Raw genomic sequence first — 20,357 nt, 5'->3', positions numbered from 1 at the left:
CCATTTGTCGCAGTTTTCGCAAAGGATGCCATTGCGCACCACTTTTGAGCATTTTCCGCACTTATTATCATTCAAAATGTTGTTATTTGGAGAGACTAACGAATTTGACTTCTGCGCTGGCGCCATATTTTTATAAAACTACGACTGTACCCTCTTTGTGGCGAGACTTTATAAAGGACTATGGACAAAACTAGGACTGGGGCTTCGAGTATTGGCCTAGAATGTATGTCTTCAGGTATTTCTTTTAAAAAGATTGCCGACGGCTAATTTTTTCCGTAAATGGTTTACTACTATCACACTGCCTATATCCTGGGGAGGAAACACTACACCAACATATCGTTGTGTTTCAGTAATTAGTAAAGTTTATTTAAATTGGTGTAGCTTAAGTAGGAGCCAAGATGAATTTAAAAAATATATAAAATTTAATTAATGTTTGTTTGAATGATAATTTATAAATGTAATTCAACGTGATTCAAATTTATTTATTTTGAATTTTTAGTAGGCGTAATGAACATTCCTAAAAAGGGTGATAAATTTTTTTGTGTGATTTTAATCGTTAAATTTTGTTGTTGGATATAAGTTAAAATTTTCTAACTATCTCCGTAATTTTACATAATATTATTTAAACATTTTGTGGATTTTAATTTTTTTTCACAATTTGTTAAAAATGAATTAAGGAAATCAGGCTGTGTGACGAAACAGGAAGTCTTGATTCTGCAGAAAATGTCTTCGGTCAAGTCATGGAGGAAGGAATGGGTTAAGTAGTAATGACTTGACTTAAAATTCTTTGGCAATGGATTCCTTGCAGGTAATGGTTATTTTAGATATGTATTTAGTTAATACCTTAATAATTGTTTTTCAGTATGGTGTTTTAGGTGCGTTTTCCTTGAACTTTTGCTGTAGTGTATACAAGTTTCGTTTGTAACTGTCGCAATGTACACCAACATGTCGGCACACGTGGTGTAATAATTTCTGTGCTATTTTTATATATAAAATGAGCTCTTATATAATGAAAATGCAGTTCGTAAAGGTGGTGGTAACTTTAAAGTCATGTTTGTTATTTTTATAGTAGTTGTTTTCCTAGCGGTAATGATTAGGCCGGTTTCGGTGTAGAGGGTGCGTTAAAAGTAATTTTGTTAATCCATTGTGTTCTTTGTACATGTGTGTTGTGTTTTTTGGTAGTCCTTTTGTTCTTATCTACCAAGGCGAATGTAATTTACATGATATTATTTTTCTCTTTTAATTTTAGTTGTTTACTGGTTATAACGGTTGGCTTTTCCTGTTGTTGTTAGCAAATAATATTTTGTGCCAGCAAGGAACACAATTTGGGTTGAAGATAAAGCATTGTGTAATCCATTTACGGCTTGAGGTGCAGGAAAAAATTAAATGGTATTTTTAAAAAATTTTATATGTTTTAACATTGGGCAAAATATTATTTGCAGCAATTTCTGAATAACAAAGTAATGGCTAGAGCAAATAAGTCCCAGAAAATTATGGGATTGAAATATTCAATCAAAAAAATTAGACAAAAAAGTGCAACAATTTAAAGTGTTTTACGATACTTTAATATAGCTGACCTGACCTTACTTTACTATCACTTCACTGAAAAACTGTAATATTTCCTATATTACTGCTCCCTACTCACTGCCCTATCCATTAAATTTACTGAGTTTTTGTATTGAATATTTAGCTTTTGGAAACAAAATAAATTTATGAAATGAAACAAAACTAGGCCTACTTACAAATTTGGTGGTAACTAATCACAACTTCATTTGATTAAATTAAATTCATGCATATTGTGATTTTCATGTGTTTGTAACAATGAAGAAAAGGATCATGACTACATGAGCAAGATTTTTTAAAAACATTCTGGTAAAATAGTCAGTAACATTTTTTCAAGGAAGTGATTAGGTTAGGTATATTATTTAATGTTAGTCTTACAAATAATTTTTTTTTTGTTGGTTCATTTTCATTTGTGAATTGAAGTTAATTCAGAATGTTGAAAACTAGGTTTTAAACAAATTGAATACTATGAAATATTTATTTGCATGTTCATCTTTGAAAAGTTTAACACGAACAGAAAAAAAATGGAAATCTGTAGTTGAGCGGTATTTGCGAAATAAAATGTTAAAAATCCGAAAATACCTTTATTAGATGCTCTTCAACTTCCTCTTTTCATTAAAAGCGGCGGAGGTAAGAAATTCCAAATACTTTAGGAGATATCAAATTTTTAAATTTCATCGTACGTAGTTGAGAGGTATTTGCAAAAAAAAAAATGTTAAAAATCCGAAAATACCTTTATTAGATGCTCTTCAACTTCCTCTTTTCATTAAAAGTGGCGGAGATAAGAAATTACAAATACTTTATGAGATATCGTCGTTCTTATTTTGCTATACAAGACCTGTGTAATCAATCAACTGTTACCATTTTTTTATTGTTATGTGTTTGTGAATGCCTAATTAATGGAAATGGTCGATTAGGTCAGGTCAGTTACATGATAAATACTTTGAAACTAAGCGTACATTAAAAATAATATGAAATTATTTCAATGGTTCTTTAGTTTTAAAGTATTTATAATGTAACTGACCTGACCTAACAAACCGGGACAAAGGATGAACAGTAACAACTCACGTAAAAAAATTTTGTTACTTATTACTTGCGCAACAATATCCAAATAACAAATAAGACTTTAAAATTAGAAACGTTAAAAACTCACCTAAGTTGGAGGCAGTAATTAAACACAGTTTTAAACAATAAATGAACTAAATAATCACGTATTGGTTCATTTGAATTCTGGCCTATCACGAACAACCACGTGACATCATTATCCAATAAAAAAAATAGATACTCGTAAACAAGAAACAATGTTGAAAGCCACATGAATGCACTGGTATAATTGTGATGAAATTTAAAAATTTGATATCTCCTAAAGTTTTGGAATTTCTTACCTCCGCCGCTTTTAATGAAAAGAGGAAGTTAAAGAGCATAGAATAAAAGTATTTTCGGATTTTTAACATATTTTTTTTTCGCAAATACCGCCCAACTACATATTTACCAAAAAAATTCCTCCAAAATCAAAAACTTTTTTCTCCCCCTATTATACCTTATTGTTTGGGCTTAGTTTGAGAGTTGTTAGTGTTTGAAATAAAGTATTCTTCATAAGTAGCAAAAGTTTGAAAACATGTAGACCTAATACAAACAAGTAGGTGAAGATTAAAAAAGAATAGACTGGCAGGCTAAAATTTAAGCCTTGTGTATTGTAGCTCTGTAATTTTGGGCATATCAACATTTTGTTGAATAATTTAGGTAGTTTCCTACAAGGAATTACATAGCTGAGTCTTAATGTTTAGTGATAATTAGTCAGTTTTTGTTAAAAATATTCTTCATTAAATATTTCTTTCTCATAAATCATTATTTTGTTTTACTATGCTTAAGATATCTAAGTAGGTACAATTTACAATTTATTAGCCTTTATTTTTTATAAACCAAGAAGTATGTCTTTTCACAATTACTACACAACTTTATGTTAAATTTTGTGACTTTTGAGATTTCTACTCAGAAAGTGAATAATTTCTAAAAGTAAAAGCTTTTATGGATAAATAAATATTCTGAAAATAGTATTTTTAAGTATTTATTCTGAAAAATGTCTTAAATGTTGCTGACCCAAATAATTTACACCAAGTTGTACTGATTTAGTGAATTCTGTGACTTATTATTTAAAAAATAATATTAGCGCTAGTTACAAGTTAATAGGTTTTTTTGGAGAAAGTAAAATAAAGGAAGGTGGCTTTACATTTATTAATAATTGCCAACATCTTAAATTAATTTGATCAAAATATATTATTTTTTAATGTTGAAACCATATTTACGATTAATAATTCACCTATTATGAACTAGAACTTCATGAAGTCATAAATAAGATTACATCTATCCCTCACTTAGTACAACTAATTTGTTCCTAAAATTGCTCGTGTTATTCAAAATCTTGTATTCTGAAGCATTAGTTTCCATAAATAGCGGGGCTAATTTATTTAATGTGTTCCAAAATTGTGCAGGAATATACTTTACGTAATATAAATGTGTTGAATAACACTCAACTATAAGTATGTCACACCATTTATCTTTATATGCCTCTCATCACACTTTGTGTCAAATACGACACTGCTTAATGGGAGATATGTGGTTATGTACTTTACCGTCAGTCGGCTGGCTTACTTGCCCGCCCGGTCGTGACCTTCAACTCACGTCGCGTACCTTTCCAAACCATATTTTACTGACAGTGAAACCGATATTACTGTCCGGATAATTACATTTTAATTTTTAAAAAATTAAAGTACCTATTCACGTATCACCACCTGGTTCACATTAATCCTGTCAACCCAATGATTATTTTTTTCATTGCAACATTCATTTAACAATCTTTTCGAAGTGAATCATCATTTCATTTCTGTTCCGGTATCTAATGTCAAATACATTCCTGCTAGTGCAACCAACAGCATCAGACTTATATAAACGTTTGGTAAGAGTCCTTATTTTGTACGATTGTGCGCACAGTTGACATGCTTAAAACTAAAGTGCGACCAAAATAAGCGTGGCCTTCATTACAATCTGCGCGCCGTAATATTACTTGAACACGATGCATTATGAGTGATCAAGCACGTACAGTTACCGGCAACTGAATGGGCAGACGTTGCTTTTGTTTGAGTGAATTCCCTGCCACTGGCTAGACTGAGTTCACGGTCTGGTTTGTGTCCAGGCGACAACGGCACAGTATGGCGCATACATGCGGACGTAAAAACATTTGGTCCTTTACACTCCATAGCCGCAATTTAACTTGCTATAGCTGATGTTTGTACAACAGCCGATGATGTAGACAGACCTGCGCGCACATCTCTTCCCCCCTTGTTTGGCTAACTGTATCCCACGGCACATCTGTTGTTTACAGAAGTTGATACAGACTTCGTGGCGTCGTGCTCAACTTTTTTTTGTCTGCCGAGATTTCGTGCTAACTGAAATTTACAGACGTGCTATTCAAGACTGGGACAGTAAAATTCACATCGCGCTAAATGAATCCGCGCAATCTGAAGACGTGCTAAGTGAGGGATAGGTGTAAGTATATTTTGCATGTTTATAAATCATATCACATTACTTAAATCCCCTTTGATTAACTTCAGATATACAACTGCCTTTTTATCTCTTTTGCAGTCAAATATAGAAAAATGGTAAAGGTAAACAAACACATTTGTAAATAATATAATTAACGTTATTCTTGCTGTTTCTTAATGTCATCTTAAATTGCTTGGATATATGACTTATTACTATTAAACTTTACATACCCCCATTTCACTGACTTTAGGATTAAATCTCAAAAAAATTATAAAAGCACTCTACATTATTTAATTAAGTTATTCATGCTCAGTTTCTTACATCCAGCTTTATTTGTTATGTAGTTAATGATTTTTATATGATAAAACAACTTAATCCATTTTCACATCCTTAAAAGTCAAAATCTGATAAATCAAAGAAAGTATAATTTGTAACTATATGCTTGTTGATTCTTAATTCGTACCTTTAAATCTAGTAGATTTGGAAATCTGCATTTTTATTTCTTTAAACCAAACTTAGGCCGTTTACACCCTTCTTGCATAGAAGTAGAATAATAAGTAGGTTATTTTTATTAGTCTTACAAAATAATTTACACCTTGATTAGTTTGAGAGATACAAATTTTAAAAATAAATTAAATCTAACCACCTTATTGCTCCCTTAAAGGATGAATATCAATAAAAGAAAAAATATGCAATCCATAATTTTACATGCGAATAGTTTTTTCTTAATTCCTTATTTCTAGTTATAATTGAATCAAAAGTTTTTATTAAAAAAAATACCTATCCCTACCTCCGCTTAGGTGTTTGAATTTTGCAAAATTGTAAAATTGTGTTTGGAAGTTTTAGTATGTTTATTAGTGGTACCCAACACTTTTCTTATGCTTAATTGGTTTCTGGGATAAATTATCTTTAAAAATCATATCCACCCCTTTCTCTTACCTTAGGAGTGGAATTTCGTAACTGTAATAGTTTTTTTTTAAGTGAGCCAAGCACCATTCTAATAAAAAAAAAAAGTTAATTAAAAATATGTGAATTAGTTCTCAATAGATGCTGGAACAGACAAAAATTTTAAAAATTATATTTTTGATATTTTAATTATCTAAATGGCCATTTCCAATTTATTTTTTCTTCATAATTTCATACAGTGTACAGATTTTTTACCTCAATCAGTATTATTATTGGTGCTTGTAGAGAGAGAGAGAGAGAGAGAGAGAGAGAGAGAGAGAGAGAGAGAGAGAGAGAGAGAGAGAGAGAGAGAGAGAGAGAGAGAGAGACAGAGAGACAGAGAGACAGAGAGAGACAGAGACAGAGACAGAGACACAGAGAGACAGAGAGACAGAGACAGAGACAGAGACAGAGACAGAGACAGAGACAGAGAGAGACAGAGACAGAGAGAGACAGAGAGAGACAGAGAGACAGAGACAGAGAGAGAGAGAGACAGAGACAGAGAGAGACAGAGACAGAGAGAGACAGAGACAGAGAGACAGAGAGACAGAGACAGAGAGACAGAGACAGAGACAGAGAGACAGAGAGAGAGAGAGAGACAGAGAGACAGAGACAGAGACAGAGAGACAGAGACAGAGACAGAGAGAGAGAGACAGAGAGAGAGAGAGAGACAGAGAGAGAGAGAGACTTACACGCACACAGAGAGAGACAGAGACAGAGAGACAGAGACAGAGAGACAGAGAGACAGAGACAGAGAGAGAGAGAGACAGAGACAGAGAGAGACAGAGACAGAGAGACAGAGACAGAGAGACAGAGACAGAGAGACAGAGAGAGACAGAGACAGAGAGAGAGAGAGACAGAGACAGAGAGAGACAGAGACAGAGACAGAGAGAGACAGAGACAGAGAGACAGAGAGACAGAGAGACAGAGAGACAGAGACAGAGAGAGACAGAGACAGAGAGAGAGAGAGACAGAGACAGAGAGAGACAGAGACAGAGACAGAGAGAGACAGAGACAGAGAGACAGAGAGACAGAGACAGAGAGACAGAGACAGAGAGACAGAGAGAGAGAGAGAGACAGAGAGACAGAGACAGAGACAGAGAGACAGAGACAGAGACAGAGAGAGAGAGAGAGACAGAGAGAGAGAGAGACTTACACGCACACAGAGAGAGATAGAGATAGAGAGAGAGAGACTTACACGCACACAGAGAGAGATAGAGATAGAGACACACATGCATGAATCAGTGACTTCTTAGTTTTATGACAATAACTGTGAAAAAGTAATGAATAATGTTACCATTGTAAAGCTCATTTTATGCTGTTACAAGAAGGCAATATTAAAAACATGTAATATATCGCAAGTGTAACTAACAGTCAATCAATCAAAAAAATTAATTAGTACCATTCTTTTGTGAAGAAAATGCCAGAACTGTAAAATTAATTTGTTTTAAGAAGGAAAATGTTATAGCTAGCAACTTCATAACAGTGTTTGGCTGTATAACATTATTTTATGCATTGTTTTTTAACTCATTTTAGTATTAAACCCTTAAAAATTAACTGTAATAGAAATCTTTTATAGGTTTTCTACTATTTCTTGCATGGTCATTTTGACAGTGATATGATAAATAAGTGTCCAAAATATTCTAGGAATAATGTTTTGTAGCCACTAACCAAAGTTAAACCAAGCTAAGATTATTTTGTGTAATACAAAATTGCTAAAGCTTTATTCTAACTTAAATCCTTAAAATCAGGCACAGTATTGAGTTTAATACATTGATATTTTTTTAATTTTTTGTTTAAGATATGTTTTTTCTGGGGATCATCCAACCCACCCTCGTTCTTTAATTGTACTTGACTTTGTGAAAAAATATGGGAAGTTTAGAAAGTTTATATAAAGTACTAATGTGTGTGCCAAACTAAAATCTTGTTAAATTATAAATGGAGTAATATTTATGTTTCACTTAATGCTTGGCATTTTCAAGTGAAAATATAGTATTTCACTTTATGTAAGCATGCTCACATTTGTCTAATTTGGCTCTATTTTGTGTGTGTGCACATGCGTGCGTGTGTGAGTGAGTGAGAAAGAAGAGAGCATGCACTTGTGGAAAGTTATTGGTTGAATTTTTATTTTTGATAGTATTGTGTTATTGAGATTTCTACAGGTCACAAAAGTCACCAGTCTCGAAGTAAACGATAATAATAGAGGTTACTGAAATTTTAGTTCCAGCCTTACTTCAAAGTAGTTAATAGTTGCACATAAATTAATAATATATTAAGACTTCATTTCAATTATGTAGACCTCTGGCCAGCTCAAAATTGTGCGTACATAAACACTTACAGAGACATGGATTGAATGTGGAAATATTTAAGTTCCAGAAACAATGTTATTGAAGATGATTGATTATTGAAATGAAGTGTCTGTCACAATTATTCCTGATTTTTTCTTTTGTTATTATAAATTCTTCCCCATGTTCACCATTTCCGCCATCTTCTGACCACATATAAACTCAAAAATAAAAATTGGTTACACAAAACATCTGCACTGACTCCCAAGACCCAAATTTACTGTTTGTGGTTACTGGAAGTTAAAAATTATATACTGTTTGTAATTAAATCAAGTGGTGCTTACAACTCTCAGAGCAAGCCAAAGAACTCCATCCTCGAAACAACGACAAAGTTGTGAGTTTTACCAATGACTCTGGCCAAAATTTACATTTAAAAGTTCTGAAACACAAAGGTTAAATATAAACATCTTTAATGTGATGTTCTCTGCTGCTACATTCTGACCCACCGCCCGACAATGCTACCTCTCTGTACTGTGTACAGACGCTGACTAACTCCAATCACAAAAATGCACAGAAAAACATCAATAATGGGCACATAGCAAGCAACTTTACCAACTCAACAGGTCTTTCCCAAGCACAGGCACTTCTTTCTCTTTCTCTCACGTATATAACTAATAAAACCATTGCTCAGCCTTATTGCCCTAGAACCTTCTAGAAGAATCCTTGATCCGTTTATGAATAAAAAAATAAAACAAAAAAAAAGTACACGAAAGCCGAAAGCACAAGTAACCACACAAATAAACAAACTGGTAAAAATAACTTCAAATGGCTAGTGCACTGTAAAGCAAGTAAATAATGTAATTTATAATCATGAAACACACGCAAACACAAATATTTCTGTAAAAAAAAAAAGCTTTTATTTACAAGATATAAAAAATCTTCAAGTATTGAATATGATGGTAGACAATGTAATCTTGAATCAAACAGTTCAGCAAGTGGGGAGAGATGTAGCCTGGGTTGTTAGAAGTGTATCAGAAAAGGTTTCAGCTGTGTAACACAATTTGGCTTGTTCCGTATAATAGTAGATGTCACTTGTATATAAATACCAACCCTGTGATATAATAAACTTGAACAAAATTTTATTTTAAGGTCCTGAAAAACTCATGAAATTTGTACACCAGTTTTTGAAAATAACCACCACTGCACCCATTCTGAAGACAAACTTGTACATTAACATTGACTGAATGTAGCACTGAGAAATAATAAGCATGTAAAAAAACATGTTTTTTTCTGTTAAAATAACAAAATTTCAAAAGTTATAGTTTTGAACATAAGCATTTTTTTTTGCAGACTTTTCAATTTCTGGACTTAAGTGATGCAAATGAAGATGAACGAGCTCTACTCCAAAACACACTATTTGGGACAAACCCTAACTTGAAGTATCCAGAACTTCCTTGGACGAACAATAATGTTGGAGAGCAAGAGGAACTACCAGAGTGGACAGATACGCAATATGGTTAGTGGTGTCTATTTTTATTTTTTTGTTTCCCTATTTTGTCACATGTACTTACCTTTTAAATGAAATTATCAAAACTTATGCCAAAACAGTTGCAGAAAGAAATTATTTTAAATTATAATATTCATTGGGAAACTGCTCTTAGGTTGTAACGGTTTCTTAAAGAATTTGGAACATTGCTGCTTGTATGTATTTTTCTATAAATTGTTAAGGGGGAAAGTTGGGTTCTTTAATTCTTCAAACAGTATTTTCTTTGAATGGTATGCTTATGATAAGATTTAATAGGCCTACTCATATACAGGATGTCTACCAACTCTGGAAAACCTGGAAAAATCAGGGAATATTGTAATCAGGAAAAAATCAGGGAATTTTTGTTTGGTAGGTTGTAGTTGGCAATACATTTATTGTTTATTGATGAGCTCGCATTGACGTAGCATCAAGTGTATATCCCCGTCCATTTTCTTTTGTTTACCATCAGATTCGGAAATAGCGTCAAATCACGTGATACAAACTGGTTCAAGCTGGTCTGTTATCCTGCTGACGTGACGTGCTGCGGCATGTGCTTCCCACGCTCGGATAAGACCAAGTTGTTTCAGCTTAAGAGGGCGATAAAGGGCTTCATTTAGAGCTGTTTTAGTGGTCAATGCGACGGCAAGAAGAGGTCAAACCAGTTAATGCAGATGAATGAGATTTTTACACATCATTGAGGAAAGGTATAATGACTGATCCCAGTTGTCAAAATGCGGTTAATGTTGTTATTAATAAGCAAAAATAATTAGTAAAAAGGTTTATATTAGTGCAACTTTGACAACTTGCAGAAAATAAAGTGATCGGAATAACAAAAAAGTAAAAACTGAACGATTTACATGTAACATTGTTTTATAGTATATGATTTTTGGAAATAATTACAGTCAAACCTCTATCTATCGTTTTTCAGGGGACCAACAAAAAAATTCAGTAGAAGCGGACATTCAATAGATGTGGACTCACTCTAAGAATTTTTAATAAATAATATTTCAACCTCAAAATTAGTGTCAGAAATATATCAGTTACTTGTCATTAAAGTTAAATCAGTTGAAAAATAAATAAAAATGGAAGTATTTTACTTAATTCAATTTACACTTGCAAAAAAAAACATACGCACAATAAATCTACATGGAAAGTCTTTTTAAATATCCTGAAGTCTGAAATATGTTTACTCATGTCATCAAATGTAGAGCTGTACTGAAGAAGCCGATTTTGCCAATATTTAGTTGAATCGGCATTTCTGCCGACTTCCGATACGCTTGTTAATTTTCGGCCAATATTACTGAAAAACGAGAGAGACTGCCATAACCTAAAAATCCACGAGTACCCTTTTCACTTTTCGTAGTAGTACTGCATTCTTTCAGATCACATTATTTCTTTGCAACATGTGCCAAACGTACTTATAAAAATTTAACATCCTTTTTTTTTCAATAATGTTCTTTAATTTTAATATGTCATAAATAAATACATTACTGTCATGGTAAATATACATCTCGGTTGTTACGGTAACTGTAGTGCAAATGTGGTAGCTATCGTGCTTCTGTAGTAATTATGGTATCGACAAAGAATCTTTAGTTCTTTTTATGGTAAATATCTTAGGATAACAATTGGGTTTGTACTGTAGTTATGGTACATCATCCATATTTCTTATTAAGTTGTTGTTCATTTGTCTTTTCTTCAATTTACGTGCTCCATTACTTGGCTGCAGATTTAAGGTGATTTTTACTACTGTATACTATCGTTACTGTTTTTATGACGGTTTCTTTCTAAGAAATGGTTATTTCTGCAAAATCTTAATGGTTAAACGATCATCTATTATAATTTATAGTGACGGGACCACATATTTTGTACGATCAATGCGGACAAAACGATAATTCGAACATCGGTACAAGCGGACTTTTTTAACCTTAGTTGTATGGCAATTTTGCCGGGACCGTAGAAAGTATACGATAAACACGGACAATCGATACATGCGAGTTCAATAGATAGAAGTTTGACTGTATCTTCATACAATTGCGAATTACTTGCACATGCGTAAGTCACTGCACATTCATGTTTGAGCCGAAAATTTGCCACTTCACTGTTTGGAGATTGGACACTTTTATTCTATCTCTTCAGCAAGACCTGAGCGCTGTAGATAATCCTCACCATTAGAGTGGTTGGGTTCCGGCTGTTATCTGCGCCTTTTGACGAATATGTGGAAGGGGTGTAGATGAAGGTTTTCGATAACACATGTCTTGTCGGGTTACTCTGCATTTCTCTTGTCATTGCATTCGCGTCCACCTCATTTACATTATTCTCAGAGTATTCTTTACACATATATATTTTATAGTAGGGCTGGGCCGATGCCGATCACCGATCACAATAATCGGCCGATTTTAACACATCGACATCTGTACCGATCTGCAAATTATTTACGGATCACCAGACGCCGATCATTACATACTACAGTAGAACCTCGATGATACATTCCCGTTTCATACATTTTCCCGTATCATATGCCGATTAATTACTTTCCCGGAAAATGCACTTATAAATCATTAATTTCCTGTTTCATACGTTTTTACGAAGCGAAAAAGTCCTAAAATTCACAAATGTTTTTTGATATTCCTCCTTATAAACTACGTTTTAATGTTTTTATTTTGAAAAACATTCATTGTTTACCTTTGCAAACGTAAGAAAATAACTTTATCGCACCATAAATATGGATAGTATCAGGAAGACTGTGCACTTCGCTAGTAGCATCTATGGCCAGCACCAAGCGAGACTAGTGGCGCAAACTAGCAATGAAAATGGTGCACGCGCTTTGTCAAGGCACGGATCTCATATTTTGTGCATTTATTAATCTTTGAACTGAGTATACCCGTTTGTTATTGTTTTCTTACGATCGGATTGTTTTGTATTTTACGTTTCTCAAGTTAAAATTTTATTGAAAATTGTTCTGTTGCATAAAGTTGTTTGTAAAATAAAACAAACGAGCAAAAATTTCTGATTTTTTTTATACAATAGCCTAATTTTTTATTTATTTAGGCTTGGTGCTTTTACATGCTGCAAGATCTGCACTGCATTATTTAGACAAAAACTTAATATTTATTTTGAAACTAACCCACAAAGAGTTGTCAAGTGTTAATGTTTTGTGTGCATTGGTTAACAAAGTAAATCTTAAATACATATCAACACATGATATATTGTTTATTTTCAAAACAATTCATCAAGAATTACCATGTGTGTCACTCAATTTGTGTATTGCATATTGTGTTGCACTCTTAGTATTGCAGTAGCGTTTAGTTATTTATTTGGAAAAAAACTTTTGTAGATATTATAAAGCACTTATTTTCAAGACCTGTGAAAAGTGTCGTATGGGTACTTTGGTTTGTGGGATGGGAAGGTCTAGAAATAGTAGAATTAGGAAATACTTAGCTTACATTATATTATTGTTCATTTTTAAAAACCAATGAACAAATTGTCTTCTGTCAGAAGTGTTAAATAAATGGTAAGTTATCATAAGGTAACTTTTTCATTAAAATTTTTTTTAGATTTTTATTTTTAACATCAAACAAGCTATATAATTCTTAATTTGTCTGATCGGCGCCGGTCATCGGCGCAAATGATCGGTATCGGAATGATCGGCAAATTTAGTGATCGGCCCAGCCCTATTTTATAGTACCGTTTATTTACAAATATTTAACTGGATTGTGGATATACAATTAATAATTTTAGTTGCTTTTAGGTTACTTGGCATAAATCTTATTTTCAACCAAATAATAATAGTTGTATAAATATTAAATGAACTAAATATACCGTGGGATATTACTTTGCAAGGCATTTATTGGGGGATAAGTTTTACAGATTTTGCAGTTCCAACACTATAAGCACAGCACAAAATACGAATAATTACACAAAACTATAAAGCTGATTTGTAAACAAAATACATAAGTTACAATAGTTTACCTCGTGGTTACATACAAATTGATAATACAGTAAACTCCCGGTATATCGCGCCTCGATTGATCGCGGAATCGGGTATATCGCGGGTCAAACAATGTCCCCCAGTCAGAAATGAATAATAATAATGGAATAAATGGTTGACAGCCGATTAGGATAATTTTGCGTTGTAACTAACAAACTAAGCATCGGGCAGAAAAAAGCCTAGGCGTAGAAAATGTCCGCAGTAAAATTCTAAACAAGATATCTCCGTACATTATTCCTCTATCTTGTAGGGTTTTCAAATTATGGTCCAATCCAGCCCAGTGATATTTTCTGAAACACTAGTTCTTAACGTCGCTTTATCTCACAAATGAAGCATTGGACAGGGGACCTGATGAAGCCCACCGTCCAGCGACATCCAGCGTGACTCTGCTGGGGATTGATGTTGGATAGGCTTGGTTGTCGGCAAGCGCTGGGTAGGGAGAGGCGAGCCGAGAATATGGAGAGAGGTAGAGATTAGAGCGGGCAGAAACACGAGGGTGAGTGTGGGAGGGAATGTGTTCACGCAGCACACAGGCAGAGCATGAGTCACTTGACTGAGCAGCGTCGCTGCGTACAAGGCAAAATCAGGTAGTCCGGTGTTTTAAAATTCCACTCCAGAATCTTAATTGGTACTTTACTGGACATCTGTATATAAATGTTTTGTTACAACTTAAACCTACAGACGTAATATTATTGGGTAATTCATTGTATTATACAAGTTCATCTTTTTACTTTGGTATAATGTTTTAACATTAAATAGTAAAATAAATCGGCTAGCGTATTTTTAATCTTTGCCCAGGAATTCCCAGTGGTCCAATATTTACGTGAACCATACTGTACCACTTTTGCCGTGAGGTAGTAAACAAGTCCCGGAAATGTTTATGTGTAGCGGTCTCTCGACCTTTAACCAGAGGCTGGGGAATATAACACTTGCCGATCCGAGCCACACACACTCAGCAACTCGACACAGCGTTTGGTGAAGTAAGTAAAGACAAAGTTTAACACTGTTTTTAATACGGCGTCACTGATTGCGCTAAAATTAAATTGGCGCAATTTTTGTTTCCCACATGTGACCATTTATAATTTACTGTAAGTATGGATAATAAAGTTTAACCACTTGACACGATAGACGATTCTTTATTTTTTATTGTACGAATGCTAGAATCTTTTTTTCCTGTATCTGCGGCCTGCTTCTACAAAAGACAAGCTATCTGTAAGTAAATCTAGAATTTTTATTTTGTCAATCAAACTCGGTACTTTGCGATTCATATTCGGTTTGAAGTATCACTACGGCCTTTCTTTTTAGAAGACTTTGACCACAGAATCGTGTGTAACCGCACACACTGCACTTACTTTGTTACGGACACTGACGAAGCAGATACTGTGGCTAACACCACGAGACTGGCAGCAGCAGCTTGTGTGCCGCACGTGTGTATGGCGGCGTGTGGCACGCTCGTAGGCCGTGCGACAAACTGTGCGCGGCACGCGGAAAAATAAAAACAATTCAACATTTAATATTTATCTTTAAAATTTATTATTTTAATTTTTTCACCCGTGTTTAATGAAAACTGCGGATGCAAAGTCCGCACAAAGGCGGGCCGTCTATACTGTGCGTGCTTGCCGACCTATTAGAACAAAGGCGGTGTTTTATGCCTTTTGACCTTGGTGACATCGAAACATCGCGGTTATGCAACAACGCGGGTAAAAGTTATGTCCCCCGACGACCGCGTTAAATAGGGAGTGTACTGTATACATAAAAATATTACAAGTTTTCAAAGCTATCACGTTGTTTCATTACGTAGCATATAAAAATAAAAATGGGTGCGTGTACTTAGGTACGCGCGTGAGAAGTTATACTTCTTTGGCATAATTAAAAAATAGTTTTTAATTGCATGCAAATAATTAACTACAATAAAATAATAAAAGGGCTGTAAAAAGATAGTCAACACAGTCAATAAGGTTCAGTTTAAATTTGAAAAATTAAATAAATTTAGAGAATAATAAATATATATGACATAATTTGTACTAAATATTATAAGATTCTTAATTTTAAAGATTTATAATTGATTATTTAATATTTTAAAAGAAAAAAATAGTGCGTGGAGTCCCTCTGCGCGGAAGAAGTGAAACTTCGTAATGTGGAAATGAAAATAGGAAGGGGTAGAAATTGATTTTTAGTGAAATCATATTGTATCAAATCAAACTAAAATAAATCATGAAATCATTCAACGATAAAAGCTGTTTATTTAATTAAGCGGACGGGTTCGCCCCAAGGTGAAAATTGATGCGGCGAGACCTTTTGGACATAGAGAAATGACTCACACTCACTATTTATTTGTCTATGAAACATGATTTTTTTCTGCAATTTAAATTGTAATATACAAAAAGGGTATTGAAAATTGAAACAAATATGGGTACACTACAAACTGTCAGGATCTTTATTTTTTTCTTACTCTCTACTTAGTTTCTTACAATAGCGCGTTCGAGTGCCACGCATTCACTCCCGCTGTCTCTTTCTATTCCCCCTCCCCAGGAGCGTTAAATGTTTAACGCAACCTTGTTGGAAGTCGCATTAGAAGTATAACTTCTAAAATATCTCTTGTTTGTATCCCATTTAACACTAATATGTATTTTATATGTAATGGATCACATATATAACACATGTATATTTCATGAATAGTAGTTACTGAAGTAAAAAGGTTTTTCCTTTATTTCAAAATAAAATACACAATATAAACTATTCATAACGTAATTTCTTCTTGCTTTTAGTATTCTCAGATGTAGTTTCTGCAATTGGTGTACTTTCTTCAGTCTTTGTGCTTTCCTTTAACCTTAAATTAAGGTTAAAAACACATGTTTTTATTAATAACACTGCCTGAAGCTATACACTGAAAACGACCCATGAATACTATAAATAATTTGTGTACTTACGTATTTTTCTCTCTCCAATTTGCTAGATTTTTACCTCTATTCCGTTTTCTTCGAACAGACAAATGTAATTTACCACGAGCATTACCTTTTACAAAACGTGCGTTTGTTTTCGCCATTTATAAATGTACATCCATTCATATATCCCGAGCTAACACAGCGACAGCAAGGAAAACTAAATCCGACTGCCTCACAGTGCCACCCCACCCCTTTCGGTCCTTATTGTGGGACTGAGAAGTGTCGCCTATCGCGAGGGACTCGGAGCAATATCGGTCTAACGTACAATATCAGGCGCACATGTTACGCTTCAAGCAGATGGAATTTATAGTAGCTATTTATCCCACTCTTAATCAGTGTTCTTGGGGCATACCACATCTCAGTGTTTATTGCAAGCATTTTTGGGAGCTCTGTCCTCTGTTGACATTTAAAATATTCTGCAGGTATCTATGGATGGCCCCAATGTAAACTGGGCATTTTTGTTAGCTTTGAAAATACATATCACAGACACTTTTGGTGAAGATTCGCCATCATTGCTAGAAATTGGTAGCTGTGGGCTTCATACGATCCATGGTGCTTTCAAAACTGGAATTTCTGCTTGACACAATGGGACTTGTTAGTTTTTTAAGGCACAGTTACTATTTGTTTAGGCATGTACCTGCAAGGAGGGCAGATTACATTAGAATAACTGGATCAGAGCTTTTTCTCAAGAAATTTTGTGCAATCACATGGTTAGAAAATACTGCAGTTGTTGAGCGTGCCATGAAAACGTTACCCCACCTAAAGAAATTTGTTAGTGAAGTTTCTATTTCATCTGTCTCTTTCAATGTAGTGATAAGTGCTCTTGAAGATAATCTTCTAGAAGTAAAATTGACATTCTTCCACTCTTTGGCGTCAGAGCTGGAATTGTTTCTTACAATGTTCCAAAGTGAAGCATCCATGGCACCTTCTCTCTATGATTCACTGGTAGACATTTTATTAGCTTTGGCAGGAAAGTTTGTGAAACCAGAGGTACTGAAGAGCTTTAGGGAGAAACACACTTTATCTCGATTGGATGTAGATAACCAGGAAAATCTATTGACTGCTAACAATGTCAAGTTGGGTTATGCAGTACGCCATGCCATCAAGAAAGAGAAAGTACCAGAAAAGTCAGTCCTGTTACTGAAAAATGATGTTAGGACTTGTCTAAGGGTTATGGTAAAAAAACTTCAAGACTAAAGTCAACTGAAGTGCAAAAGTAACAAAGGGAATTTACTGCTTATGTCCGTCTGTGGCTTTAAATTTGGGTGTGAGGAAACAGTGTGTGAAGTACAGTTTAGAATGTTATCTTCAAAACAGGTGGCTATCAGGACAAGAAGCTGATAACATTGAGCGATCATATGAGTTGGTATGTTCCTCGCAAGATTCTAAAGCACTGTTCTCGTCTTTTTTTCGAGAATTACTTGTGGATGCTCATTCTTAAGGCACATACAGTAGCTGCCAAAACAGTCCTTCTAAAGTTTGTGAGGATGATGTTGGTACTTTCCTATGGAAATGCATCATTGGAAAGAGGATTTTCAGTGAATTCTAATCTGCCGAATGAAAACTTGCAGGAAGAAACATTGATTGCACAAAGACAAGTGTACGACTGTGTTCAACGTTCTGGATGTGTAGAGCATGTTGATATCACTAAGTCCATGTTACAGTATGTAAGAAATGCTAGTTGTAGGCATAAGGAAGCCCTGCAAACAAAACAAAAAGAAAAGGAAGCTACAGACAAGAAGAAGGCAGAAAAAAGGATAGTTGAAGAGGAGATCAAGGCATTGCAGTTGAAGAAGGCTCGAATGTTGGATTTGGCTCGTTCTGAAGCAAGTGCAATAGACGCAAAAGTTGAGTCACTGCGAAATTTATGGGAGCTTCCTTTTACTAATGCAGAGATGGCAAGTACTACGGAGTTTCCGTAGTTTCTACGTTTTTCGTTACTTGACTACGGCAATACGGATGGTAGTTTAAAACTACGGATTTAATGCATTTTATGGTTTTTCGGTTTGTTTACATCATGTCGCAGCAATATGCGGTATGTTGTGTTCGTGGTTCCATAGATATATGAATGTGTGAAATCACACTTGTGAAACAAAATGCCCTAGACTCACGTTTCGTAACATTTTATTTTCAAGTGTCCAGTAATGACTCAATATATCTACCGTATTTACTCACATAATGTCCGCAGTAATTTGGCTACATTTTTGACCAAAAAAATGTGGTGTGGACATTATGAGGTGAAGTCAATTTTACGTTTTGTGTAGAGTAAAAAAAAATTTTCTCTCATAATTAGTTTACTAGCAGAGCGCTGGTGACTGGCGGCCCTTCGCAGCGGGCATGAGAAATGTGACAGGTGTCTAGATAATTGGGTGTCGGCGATTAGTGGAAGACGCCACTCTTTTTTTTTTCTTCTCTCACTCGCGTGTGCGCTCTTACGTTAAGAAGCCGCAGCCAGCCTACACAAAATAAACGCTTTGCATGAAAAGATATTTTTTTAATCTTTCATTGAGATGGCCACTGACTGCACGGGGCAGATGTGTAATGTCTGCATTAGCCGGCGCCGGCGAGCCTCCCTCCCTGTCCCTTGCCCACTGTGTGTATAAAAAAACCGTGCACGTGTACCCCCACCACTTCTCCGCTACCTCCCCTACTTTGTGACGTAGTGTGAGTTGACGTGTACTGGCTTGTGCTATATATAGCTCATCCCCTTGCAACTCTCGTGACGTCGCAGGCAGCTGCGCTGTAGAGTGCGAGTTTCTGAGTCCGGGCGGTTTCACCACGCTACAAACCCTCTCAGCGACCGCTCCAGAGAAACTCAAGGTCAAAGCATTGTTGACAGCGTCGGTAAATTTCCATCCCGTTACCGTTGCTTTTCAGGGGTGGCCAAGGTTGCTTTGTCTGGTGCGGACTTTATGCGGATTTTAAAAAATTCCATTTCAAGTATTTAAAAGAAATGGGCTGACATTATGCGATTAAATACGGTATGCCGTTTCGTTTTGCTTTGTTATTTTCAGGTGTGTCGGTTAGGTTATGTATATATTGATTCAGTGTGTATGCTATGCGTGTTATTTGCGATATAATGACAGAAAATGTTGAAACGTTAAAGTTCTATCACTGAAAATATGTGCGAGCCTTCAAGTTCGAAGAAATCTAGCAGGCTACCAAATCAGCAGTATCTGAGATCTTACACAGAAGAATATTCATGCCTACAACCTTCAAAAACGTCTTCAAAGTTGTTTTGTGAGATGTGCAAGTGTGAATTTTCTGTAAAACACAGTGGACGCGATGATTGTAGGTGTCATGTCGCATCCAAACAACATGAAGAAAATGGTCGCCTTACCTCTTTTTTCACATCTCCTGAAGACACAAGTGTTATTCGTGCAGAGGTTATTTCACACGATTTCTCATTGAACACAATTTGCCATTAACAGCAGCTGATCATGCAAAACCGTTACTTAAAGCAATGTTTCCTGACTCAAAGACAGCAGACAAATATTTGTGTGGGAGAACAAAAACCACCGCAATTGTGAAGAGCATGTCTGATGAAACGGTCGCAGGTATCG

General features: G+C 34.9%; 1 protein-coding gene across 2 annotated transcripts in view; it reads left to right on the top strand.

Annotated features, from left to right (window-relative positions):
* The first annotated feature begins 700 nt into the window (after positions 1–700).
* LOC134546252 (ubiquitin carboxyl-terminal hydrolase 10-like) overlaps positions 701–20,357 on the top strand; it is a 165,243-nt gene continuing 145,586 nt past the window's right edge. The window contains exons 1-2 of one of the 2 annotated variants that reach the window (XM_063388947.1): positions 701–808; positions 9,687–9,852. In XM_063388947.1, the coding sequence (XP_063245017.1) occupies positions 794–808; positions 9,687–9,852 (181 nt within the window). In that variant the 5' untranslated portion in view covers positions 701–793. The remainder of the gene's footprint in view (positions 809–9,686; positions 9,853–20,357) is intronic. The other variant, XM_063388946.1, reaches the window with a different exon arrangement.

This window comes from Bacillus rossius, chromosome 1 (genome assembly GCF_032445375.1).
Source record: "Bacillus rossius redtenbacheri isolate Brsri chromosome 1, Brsri_v3, whole genome shotgun sequence".
In the NCBI taxonomy this organism is placed as follows: domain Eukaryota; kingdom Metazoa; phylum Arthropoda; class Insecta; order Phasmatodea; family Bacillidae; genus Bacillus; species Bacillus rossius.
The sequence above is the reverse complement of the archived record's forward strand: the minus strand, read 5'-3'. Positions and strand labels throughout refer to the sequence as shown.